Source organism: Gymnoscopelus microlampas (assembly GCF_963454915.1).
Source record: "Gymnoscopelus microlampas genome assembly, chromosome: 6".
Taxonomy (NCBI): Eukaryota; Metazoa; Chordata; class Actinopteri; order Myctophiformes; family Myctophidae; genus Gymnoscopelus; species Gymnoscopelus microlampas.
Genome location: NC_139943.1, coordinates 44,597,972 through 44,610,471, shown reverse-complemented (window position 1 = coordinate 44,610,471; position 12,500 = coordinate 44,597,972). Strand labels below are relative to the sequence as shown.

General features: G+C 45.9%; 1 protein-coding gene across 10 annotated transcripts in view; it reads left to right on the top strand.

Annotated features, from left to right (window-relative positions):
* The window catches only part of frmd4a (FERM domain containing 4A), a 102,571-nt gene that overhangs the window by 39,281 nt on the left and 50,790 nt on the right, over positions 1 to 12,500 (top strand). For 9 of the 10 annotated variants that reach the window (XM_084059011.1, XM_084059008.1, XM_084059009.1 and 6 more), the window contains exon 2: positions 8,659 to 8,724. In XM_084059011.1, coding sequence (XP_083915137.1) covers positions 8,659 to 8,724 — 66 coding nt within the window. Of the gene's footprint in view, positions 1 to 4,323; positions 4,771 to 8,658; positions 8,725 to 12,500 lie in introns of those variants that run through there. The other variant, XM_084059003.1, reaches the window with a different exon arrangement.

Below are 12,500 nucleotides of genomic sequence, written 5' to 3'. Positions count from 1 at the left end.
CACGCACACACACACACACACACACACACACACACACAAACACAAACACACACACACACACACACACACACACACACACACACACACACACACACACACACACACACACACACACACACACACACACACACACACACACACACACACACACACACACACACACACACTTGCACAAACAAAACAGATCGCTGCCGGTCAGACGTTACTCTAGACATTCCTGGCTTCCTTACTGTGACCCTCCCTGCCCAGGCTCCCCCAGCCAGCAGATACAGCGAGTGCTCCATATCCAGGAGAGGAACCCACTGTTATTGATCTATGATTTTCGCTCTCTCTCTCTCGGAGGTACAGTGTAATACTGTGGGCTAAGTTGTGTGTTAAAAGTGTGGCGCTATAAAGTAATCTGTACCATATGCAGGGACTGAGGAGTTGCATTAAAACTGACGAGGAGTCATAAAGCCCAGATTCAGCTATAATGATCTGCGTGGTGTAAATCAAACATGGAGGAATTGTTTGTGTCAGTCTGCTACGGCTGCAACAAAACCTGATGTGCCTAAGATGCAATTTGTTTAGTCTCCATACCTTACAGTACTGTGAGTGACAGAGAGAGAAAGTGAGGTGTAGATGGGGACTCGGGGAAAAAGACGGGGAAAAAAGAGAGAGAGAGAGATTATGGTGTCAGCGTCTGCTGCCTAAAGGGTTAAAGGGATTCTCCATCTTGCTTCAATTAACCACCGGGCGCTGTTTATATCGCATTCCATCAATATAGGTTACCTCGTACACCACGAAAACCACCATCCCCGCTCCCCTGCCCGACCCTAAAACCTGACTCGTAATAACCCCAAGTTGCCTGCCAAGTGCCAACCCCACCTCACCCCTTCCCAGAGCCTTCCTTCCGCACAGACCCCCAGACCCCGAGAAATGACCTGGATCAGCACCTCCCGATGACCACACCTCTGCCCAGAATAGCAGCCCACTGCAGCTCCATTTAACAAGGCCCTGTAAAGGGCCCAGATATATGTAACACCTAGACGTGTTCCTCACCTTGTTACTCGCACAAACAGCCCTTGACATGTAGGTCACACAAAGGTTAGCGTGTGTGGAGCGGGCGAAAAGGAGCGAAGATATCGCTTAAATCATTGTTTCCCCAGGGGTCCTTGTACCAGGGGGTCCCCAGCAAAATGTGTTAATATAGCGTCACAATCATTCGTGCCGCACTATGAGCTTGTAGATCTGCTATTTTTGAAAAACCCTGGCACAACATATTTTTGAGATGGGGGGTCCGCAGCCAAATACATATCATTTTGGGGGTCCTTGGCATGAAAAAAGTTTGAGAACCACTGGCTGAAATCACTGGCTTTCTTCTCCCTGCCTTTCAGTCTTTATACCCATGTCTCTATCTGTCTGTCTGTCTGTCTGTCTGTCTGTCTGTCTGTCCGTCCAACTATCTATCTAGCTATGTACGTCTTCACATCTATATGCTGAATAGGAAGACAAACGTGTCATGGATTCTCATTGTGTCTCAAATGTGCTCAGGCTCTACGTTTTTTGCCTTCTTCTTCTCTTCCACTGTCTCCTTCTGTTTTTCTTTCGGACTGCCTTCCTCCACCCTCTCCCTCCACTGTCCCTCTCTCACTCTCTCTTCCTCCCTCCCTAGTCTGAGCCAAACAACAGGACCCTTGTGATAGCTCACTGAGGAAGCTGCCAATAAGGGCAGATATGTATTTGGCCAAAGAAAGACAGAGAAGGGAGCAGGGGGGGAGGCATACGTATTAAAGCCAAAAGAAAGAGTCATCTGGAGAAGTTTAAGTTGGACAGGCCCGTTTCCGGTGTCTGGAACAGGCCAAAAATATCCAAGAAACAGAAAAGTCCACCAGGAGGGGAAAGGATACACCTCCTCACCACCGCTCATTTAACCTTATGCATTCAGCAAGCTAAGCTAAAACGCTGGATCCTAATCCGAATGCACTGGAACAGCGTCTCTTTATAGCTTAATTCCAGCGGTGAAGGTTTTTATAATGGAGCCCGCAGATCCTATCGTATTTCATATATGGGCCTACGGCGCAAGTGCTGTACCGCTTGGCACAGATGTGGTGTAATTTGCGACAGAGGGTCAGTTAAGCCAATTCATTTTAGAAGAAACTAGCTCTGAACTGAAGTTGTGTTAATCTTCAATCACACCATGGCCAAGAGTCCCTATGATGTTGACAGCTGCACTTTTTGGCTTAGCACACAAAAGCTGGTGGGTTTTCCTTGGAGGCAGTTCCAACACAAGTGCAGACACAACCATTATGCACGTGTTATACTTGTAGGGTACTCTGTTTCTACGGCACTCAATAACAAATGGGAGCCGCTAGCCTATATCCAAGAAGAATCCTTGAAAAAGAAGTTAATGCCTTTAGGCAAGGCTCAATCCCACCTTCATTACGCATTACGATCTATTTACAGTACAGAAAGCTGGGCTCATTCTGTTATGTTAACACGTTGTGGTTTCAACGGCTGCTGTTCCAACGTCCAACTCACTGATGTGAACACACAAGTGCCCAATTTAGGTCATTCCAAAAAAAGCGGTTCAGTCAAAGTTAGGTTGCAGTGGGTCCGGAGCCCAGGAACCATTCAGGCAAGACAACCAAACCAAAGAAACGGAAGGTGGAGAGAGAGAGGGGGGGGGCTCTCACTTCCAGTGATTCCTGACTGTAATGGTGTGCAGATCCAGTTTGTTTGTATTGTAGGTTGGCTATTCACATGCACAAAGGCAGAGAGGAGAGAGAGAGAGAGAGAGAGAGAGAGAGAGAGAGAGAAAATGTATGTTTTCTGCCAATAAAGCTCCTTTGAATTTAAATTGAGAGCGAGAGAGACAGAGAGAGATGTGATTCCAAGTTTAGTTACACAGCTCTATTTTCACATTTCTTTATTCTAGAAGTCTATAATTGTACTATACATTTTCTAGTTTTGCTTGTTTTTTCATACTTGTACTTAACACTTGCTTTGGCATGTAGATGTATTTTCCCATGCCAATAAAGCCCTTTGAATTGAAATTGAGGGAGAGGGGAGGGAGGGGGAGAGAGAGAGAGAGAGAGAGAGAGAGAGAGAGAGAGAGAGAGAGAGACGTCTGCAGTTTCTCATGGCTGTGTGAGCTGCTTGCTGGCTGCAGAAAATTCCCCCTTTTTACTCTCTCCCCGCCCCCACCACATCTTGCCTCCATTATTATTCCCGTGTTTTCGAAGCAACACAGATAGAAACAGCAACGCAGACAGGATAGGAGGGGGGGGGATGAGAATGAGCGTCTGAGTGCATTCTATGCTTTATATCTTGTCGGTCCCCTGCGCTCGTTCGCCGTTGGTACGGTCCCTCTCCCCACTGCATGTTCACTCAGGTTTGTGTGCTGCACGGCGCCGGTGTATTACGGTAGAACCTCGAGAAGGAGGCGGAGGGGGGGGGGCGCACTGGGACTAGCCCCGGTGAGCAGTGTTGCCATGTCGGCTTATTATAAGCGACTTTGGGCTTCTTTTTCTGTGAAGTTGCTTGTAAATATTGGTCGTAGTGGCGTTTTTTTGGGCTTGTTTATTATTGATTGATTGATTGAATACTTTATTAGCATTTTGCAAAAAAAAGCACAGGAAAGTACAGTTCAATACAAGGTCTGCTAAGAGGATTTGAAACCCAAGAAAGCCTATTTGGCTTGTTTCCATTTGGGTTCTTTGCACTCAATTCATCGAAAAAAAAGGTAGTTCCCATACCGGGAGTCGAACCCGGGCCGCCTGGGTGAAAACCAGGAATCCTAACCGCTAGACCATATGGGAGTTGCAAAGTTCAATTGCTTATTTGGCCTAGTTTCTAAAGTGTAGTTGCTTATTTGGGCTTGTTTTAAAGTGTAGTTGCTTATTTGGGCTTGTTTTAAAGTGTAGTTGCTTATTACTTGTTTTAAAGTGTAGTTGCTTATTTGGGCTTCCTAATGTTGTTTTAACTTGTTTAAACCAGTGTATGGTTCGCAAACATTTTCATGATCAATGGCCCCCAAATTAACATGTATTAAAGGACCCCGTATACAAGATTTGTGTTGTTAAAATGTTTCCAAAACATTCCAAGATTACCATTTTCTTTTTCAAGATTTGTTTTAAAAAGCAGATCTACAAGCTCACAACGCAGCTATTTTCAAATAGCCGTAGACCGTAGACTAGTTGCTTATTTTGGGCTTGTTTTCATAGACCTGGTCGCTTATTTCTCTCGCAAAATCTGGCAACACTGCCGGTGAGAGAGAGAGAGAGAGAGAGAGAGAGAGAGAGAGCTCCAGCCTTCAGAGAAAAGGAGGAGGATGGAGAAGAGCTGAACAGAGAAAGCGTCGCCGTATGGAGGCGTTCCAAGAGCCCCTAACAGACTACTTCTGTTATTGATTGTCAGTTTTTACAACGGTAGAATGGGATTTATTCTTATGTCCTGCGCCCTCGGATTGCGCGCTGTGTATAAATAACATTGGAAAACACACACACACACACACACACACACACACACACACACACACACACACACACACTGGGAAGGGATCAGTAGTGATCTGCGTCGCTGCTGCTGCGAGTGGCACCGGTCAGTAACATGGATGCTGATGTGCCTCCTCCAGGGCCGGATTAAAGGGATTTTTTTTACCGAGCCGGTGGTGCTTGCTAACAACACGTTTTCATTTTGTTCTGGGATTAATTCGTTGCAAAACGAAGCCCCGATCGCCGCCGCTGGACCCAGGCTGTTTGTGACGGAGCGTCACGGTGAATGTGAAAGGTAAATGTGTCTGTGTTATCATCAGTCGCATCGCCCACAGCCAGCAGCATCAATGTTACTGTTGTTTCGGCACAGTCATGATGATAAGGCTCGTCTTTTATTGGCAGCTCCGGGCAACTAGAAAGACAGGATTCGTTGCTTTTTGGACGAGTAACATCATCGTTTCATCATTTTCCGCTGCTTTGTGTGTGTCTCACCATATCATGCCACTGGTGCCAGTGAGTCAGGCCTGGCTGTGAGGATGAAGGCTGGCCAAAAGCTGCCTTATAATCGGCCAAAAATGTCGGTTGTTTGAGCGATAATGTGAATCACTCTCTACGACATTAGGTACACATGGCATGCTAACACCACTTTTAATCATCTTACACGTGTGCTTTAAATGGCTTTTTGATTGAATACTTTATCAACAGTTTGCAAAAAAAAAAAAGCACAGTTCCATGCTAAAAGGGTTAAAGAAAGAACTATGGCTTGTTTCCTTTGGGGTCCTGTGAATTCAATTCATGAAACATTTAAAGACAAACAATAATATACAATAATAGAAAAACTAACATCATATAAACGTGTACTAATCAAAAATAAGAATATGTACAGTAAACAGTGGGGGGGGGGGGGATAAATCTATGAATGCTACTATTAAACAATACTTTATTACAGTGCATTACACCATTATGCCAGTGTTCAGGCTCAAGGCTACCTTGTGTGGCTTTGGGCTGCATTCTGAGTGGCAATGTTAAGTGCATTGGCCATGGAAGAAGAGATCAAAATACCGACAAACACTGTGCTCCTTGTCTGTCATGATGATGTGCAGACTTTATTACTTAAAGATGATGTGTTTTGCAGAGCTTTTCTTTTTCGCTCAATCAGAGACAGCAAGTTATTCATAGGAAAGTTAAATTACATTTGTATTTGTTGTGCATGGAACAGTCAGAAGCATGTGTCCAATTTGTGGCAAATGAATTTATACTTAAAATATAGGCTATTTACTGTAGATAATGAGAAAATGTCCCTGCAATATTGAGCTACCTAAATTTAGCTTCCAGGCAGTGATTTATAACCTTGATGCTATTGTACTATTCCCAAGTGACCCAAGCAAAGCCTGTGTGTGTGTGTGTGTGTGTGTGTGTGTGTGTGTGTGTGTGTGTGTGTGTGTGTGTGTGTGTGTGTGTGTGTGTGTGTGTGTGTGTGTGTGTGTGTGTGTGTGTGTGTGTGTAGTCTGCATTGCAGTTTGCACAGGTCAGCAGATACTACGCTTACACTTATAAGATGTCTGTGTGAAATATAGCCCAGTGGTTCTCAAACTTTTTCATGTCAAGGGCCCCCAAATTGACATATATGTTTGACCCCCATCTGAAAATATTTTCTTCCAGGGAGCCCCATAAAAGAAGATTTGTGTTAAATGTTTTCAAAATGATTCCAAATTTGTCGCGATGTGCAGTGTTTTAATCTTGTAGATTGGCTATTTTCGAAGTGGTTAAACTCTTCCTCATTTTGCTGGGGAACACCTGGAAGTCTAACAAGGGCCCCTGGGGGTCCCCGGACCCCACTTTGATAACCACTGGTGTAGCCCACTCTTTTCACTATAATGTCCCAGACTCAGGGACAAACAGCATGGTTAGCTGACACCTATGTGTGAATGTACTACAGTGTTCAAACACATTTTGGACGTTTGATACTTTTCAGTTTTGTATTGTATTGTTATACCAACCAATTGCTTTCATTGGCCAATTTAAAATCTGGCCAATGAATCTGTATCTGTATCAGATCAGACATAACCAACCATCATTGGACAAAAGTACAGTAGTATGCTTGATAGAGCATCCTCTCAATAATACACGCACCACTGACTTACTACACAGTAATACTGTAGTAATAGTAATGTACAGTCCAAGAGAGTTTTGTTACAGTGTGTGTGTGTGTGTGTGTGTGTGTGTGTGTGTGTGTGTGTGTGTGTGTGTGTGTGTGTGTGTGTGTGTGTGTGTGTGTGTGTGTGTGTGTGCGTGCGTGTGCGTGTGTGTGTGTGTGTGCACAGGTGCACCCAATCTAAACCCCCAAACCACAACAGATGAATGAGGGAATGGGAGGGTAACTAAGCCCTTCAAAGAACTGCCTTCACACACACACACACACACACACGCACACGCACACGCACACGCACACACACACACACACACACACACACACACACACACACACACACACACACACACACACACACACACACACACACACACACACACAGGGCTCACACAGGGATGAGTTTGGAGACAGTACTCCGCCTCTCCTCTGTGTCTGTATCTTCAGTTCATTGCTAACTCTCACCTCTATGCTAGCTGCCCAGTGGTGAGTAGGTAAGCACATATTACAGCACGTAGGCGTATATTACAGTGTTGTTGAGGACACACCCGTTCCACACCAGCATGCAAGAGCCCAGAGGTGGTGGCCCAATATGATCTCTCTAATGCCTTGCCTGAGACCTGAGATGGACTAGGGTGCGGGTTACGCCTGTGTATGCGATGCATATACATTATGCACATGCAAATGCATATACATTTGAATGGCAGGTGCTATAGGATAGAGCCTGACTGATGTCAGTTTGCTATGTTTTCCGACTTGTAACAGAGGAATATTATGCCATTTCTAGGATCCTAAATTCATGACCAACAAGGAATCTGTGTAAGGTTTGAAAGCCAACAATGAATATAGATCTCACGTGCTACAGAATGCGCTTGACAATGAAGTGGTCTTCCTCCAAACCCAACCCCCCCCCCTTCCTCACCCGGTCTCCCAGATGTGGGGGAAGCGTAGGCGGGACGAAGAGGGTGTTTGTGCTCCTCTGGGTCCCCACTTCCTGTCAAGAGAGCGAGAGAAACTCCACATGTGCTGAGAAGAACACACACACACACACACACACACACACACACACACACACACACACACACACACACATGGCAACACATGAGCACATGTGCACAAATGCAGTCACACGCAAAAGTCTCTGGCAAGGCTTGTACCTCTGTGTTGAAGAATTAGATGTGCTGTATTTAACCTATTTGAACCCGTAGCATCCCTATTCTGGAGTGGTACTATGTAAGACAATAGCAGATCTACAAGCATATGACGCGTCGCAACACGTGAGCTTGTAGATCGGCTGTTTTAAAAGATATTTAGTGTAGGGCGAAAACAGGAGGGGGCCTTTAGAGCCCTTGGGAATCCATTCAACCTAGTATAGGGTTAAAACTCCAGTTATGTATTGCGGCGAGTTTCATAGTCGGTAGTCAAGCTTTCAGAGTTTCAGTGGTGATCTTGTGTGTGCTGTGTGTGCTGTGCACGTTTGCACATGAAACTCCACTGTATTCCTTGTCTCATGGTCGCACCTGCTCCTGTGTTTACGGCCTGAACTCGGCAGATGGATGTCATCAGTCCTTGGCAGTGTTTACTGTACCAAAACACACTGTAATAACAACCGAACGCACACGCACATAGACACACATGGACGCCCTGCAGAGTACGTGCATCGTTGTGATGACTGCACTCTGACTGTGATGGTGAATGGACTTCCTGCTCAAACAGGAATGCCAGTTATGTCCGTTAGGAAGACATGAAGGCAGGAAACATTCTCTGTTGAACTATTGTGTCTAGTAGTTAGTGCTGTTAACCTTGTTTCTAGTGCGTGCGCACACGCACGCGCGCACACACACACACACACACACACACACACACACACACACACACACACAGCTCACTGCCCTTATATCTATAAAGGGAGAGAGACCTTCATTGGTGAATTGTGAGCTCAAATAAATGTAGCAAATGTCGATACTGTACATAAACATGAGTTTGACCCCCATTGTGTTAACAACAATGTCTTTTGTTCTTTGTCTTTCTCAGATGACGGAGGGGAGGCGATGTCAGGTTCATCTCCTGGATGACAGGAAGCTGGAACTCCTTGTACAGGTGATTCTCCATCGTTTCTTCTCTCCCTCCCTCTCTCGCTTTCTCTCTCGCTCTTTGCAGACTCCCCTTTCATTCCTTAGAGTGAGAGAGAGAAGTGATGTTAGCGCACCGCCCGAGGGGCTCAATTACTGCTGACCAAGAGAAAGTGGTGACTTTGCTTCGCCTTGCCTCTCACCTGATCCCTTGTTGCGCGCGCGCGCGCACACACACACACACACACACACACACACACACACACACACACACACACACACACACACACACACACACACACACACACACACACACACTAAGCCGTATATAGGCACAGTGAACCCAACTGTGACCCTAGGCTCCCGACAGAAGCCCTGCATGCAGACAAACACAGTTCACTCCTAATGATAACCCTCTCCTCCCCTGCTCTCCTAAACTCATCCTTTATCCACACACACACACACACACACACACACACACACACACACACACACACACACACACACACACACACACAACCCCCGTCTGGTCGCCAGACTGTCTGTGCAATTAGGCCCAGAAACAGTAAAACATCCCCCATCCATCCATACATCCATCCAGCCATCCACCCATGCATCTATCTACAGTATCTATCCGTTCGTAGCTAATGATGCCTCATCTTACCTCTAACCGCCCTGCAAAAAAAACAATGCAAGCTCGCTTGCGCCCCACCCACCCACCCACCACCTCCTTCCCTACTCCCTGTGGACCTCCCTGCAGTAATGATCCTCAGCTCCATCCATCCCTCCCTCCCGGGCTAGTCAGTGGGACAGGCTAGGAGTGCATCTGTCCTGCTGGTCCGCCTCAATGGACATTTGACAGACTCATCTATGACAAACTATCGCCCCCTCTTATGTCTCCATTTACTCATACCCTCCAGCTCCAACACCCCACCCCGTCCCGCTCAACATCTGTCTCTTGGACTTCCTGATTGTGATCGTAGGTGATGCTTCACTGTCTCCATCCCTCTGTCCCAGGCAGCGCATGGGCTTGACTGCCATGAATTGGAGCATTTCTTTCTTTTTTTTGTCTGGAGCCAGCCTTCCCTCCTTTCACCTCCCCTCCCCTCTATCCTGACCTCCCCTCCCCTTGCGTCCAACCATTATCCCATTCCACTGGATGAACAGAGTGAACGAAAGGGAGGGTAATTACCTCTGGAAGAAGATGAAGAAGAAAAAGTAGAAGAAGAAATTATTGGAGATGAGCCTCCCGAGGCAAAGCGGGATGAGAGCAGTAGGTATTCCTGGAGAGAGAGAAATAGAGAAAGAGAGAGAGAGAGACAGAGCGAGAGAGAGAGAGACAGAGAGAGAGAGAGAGAGAGAGAGAGAGAGAGAGAGAGAGAGAGAGAGAGAGAGAGAGAGAGAGAGATTAGGCCAAAGGGATGGGAATGGGAGAATAGAGGTGAATGGAGAAAGGAGAGTCTGCAGTGATTTGATTACTCGGGCAGAACTGATCGTCTCTTTCTCAAATAGCCTCCTTTCGCCGCTCTCATTCTTACTATCTCTCTCCCTTACTCTCCCCGTGTCTCTCTTTCTCTGTTCTAGGTCTCATCTCACATCACTTTCCCTCATAACTCTCTGTCTTTAAATGCCAAAGAAGTAGTACAATCCCCCCCCCCCCCATCCGTTCATGCTCCTTACCAGGGAAAGAGGAGATGAGAGACGTGGGAGGAAGTGAAAGAGATACCAAAGGAAAAGCAGAGAGAGGATGTGACTGACGGAGGTGGAAGAAAACGGAGAGAGTAGTGGAAATAATAGAAGTGCTCATCCTGCTGTGTCGCATTGCAATCATGTCATATCCAGGACATCTGTCAGTTCAGTCAGTTCCACCCAGCCTCAGATGTGTGACATGTCTCAGAAGATGGATGTTTGGGGCCTAGAGAGTGGAGCTGTTATACAGGATCAAAGGGCAACAATTGGCAGAAAATCTGAGAGTCCAGAAAAGTTCCAGTTATTTCAGTTTAGCCACTTGAATCATCCCTATTCTGGGGGGGGGGACATTCGCCAAGAATGGCAGAGCTACCACGCAATGCGTGGTGAGCTTGTTTACAGTTACAGTTTAGGCATTTAGAAGACACTAAATCCAGAGCGATTTACAGTAAGCAAGGACACAAGATAATACATCATAACACATCAATAATACATCAAATGCATAGAAATAGTAATCTAATAATAAAGTAATACATAAGTAAACCAATAATCTAATAATAGCTAATATCTACGTAAACCAAGAACCTATCATCAGCCTACATTTGCTATATAGGTCACAATGACCTGGCATCTGTCTACATAACATGCTATCTAAGCTTGTAGATCGGCTATTTTAAAATGAAAGCAAACACAGTTTTACACACCAAAGACATTATAGCAGGTCTTACTGTAAGTGCCTTCCAAATGTGATGAAATGCGCCTACATTTAAGAGGAGCGGAGGGGCATGATGTGATCGCCACCACAAAATGTGGTCAATATATTGATCTGTTATGGTGTCAGCTAATGCTGTTTTACAGTGTGAGAATGGCTGTTCCATGGCAGTTTATGGCTCATGAAAAAGATGGGCTGAGCGAGGGAAAGCATATGACAGGAAGAGAGGATGTTATTAACAGAACTTGGTCGTATAAATCAGGATACAGCAAGCTCACGCTCTCTCTCTCTCTGTTTCACTCTCTCTTCTGTCTGTTGAGCGGATGTTTGAGTAGACCATCGAGTGGTTAGTGGGACCGTAGAGAATTCCAGTGTTATTCTGAGTTTTCCTGTGCTCCGAGGAGGAGAACCACGGCTCTTCTTGTTTGCCAACAAGGACGTCTTGCGCTGGGAGTAGAAGCTAGCAGAGTTTTAGTCAAACGCATTGGAGACTAACAGAAAAGCCAACCACCTCCACCACAGCCTGTCTCTGAGGTGCTACCAGGAGGCTACATCATCACGTCTTGCAAGATAATTTGACAGGGCTGTGGTCATGTCAGTGCTGTTGAATCCCCTCCTATGACAGATCCTGTGGTGAAAGCCAGGCAGAGCAGACACTGAACCACTGGATCTCCTTTGCTGTAATCAGCTCATATGCATTGGCTCCAGCACTGTTTAATCCCAGAAGTGTCGTTCACCCCTTCCTACCTTTGAGAGTGTGTGTGTGTGTGTGTTTGTTGTGTGTGTGTGTGTGTGTGTGTGTGTGTGTGTGTGTGTGTGTGTGTGTGTGTGTGTGTGTGTGTGTGTGTGTGTGTGTGTGTGTGTGTGTGTGTGTGCGTGTGCGCATGCGTGCGCGCGTGTGTGCGCCCGTGATTAGCCCTTTGTTTATTGAGGGATGCCTCATTAGCAGGGCAATATGTGCCGGCAGGCAGACACACTTATTGGACATAAACCATGAGACCCAAAACGCAGCATCAAACATCTGCACTCGCTCAGGTTAACCTGTTATGAGGTTGCTGATGAGTGAATGGCTTGCTGAGGATATGTACCATTGTCAAGTTGTTGATGTTTACACCAATGTTTTGCTCAGACATTTAGGGTTTAATAATGATCCAGTTTTATCCAGTTGAGATGACAACATGTCCCTGAAAAGATGCACCGCTCCAGTTTACTGGCAACATAGTTGCCTGCATAAGGAGACTTCAGTGTGTTTGCCAGCAAACTTTCTCATTTGGCTAACAGATCACCTAAGACTTGCCAAGAGTATTGCTAGCCAATTTGTGCTTCAAACACTATATACTGTATCTTCACCACAACACTTTGGGAAATGCTTTATGGTTGTACTGAAATGACTCCCACTTAAT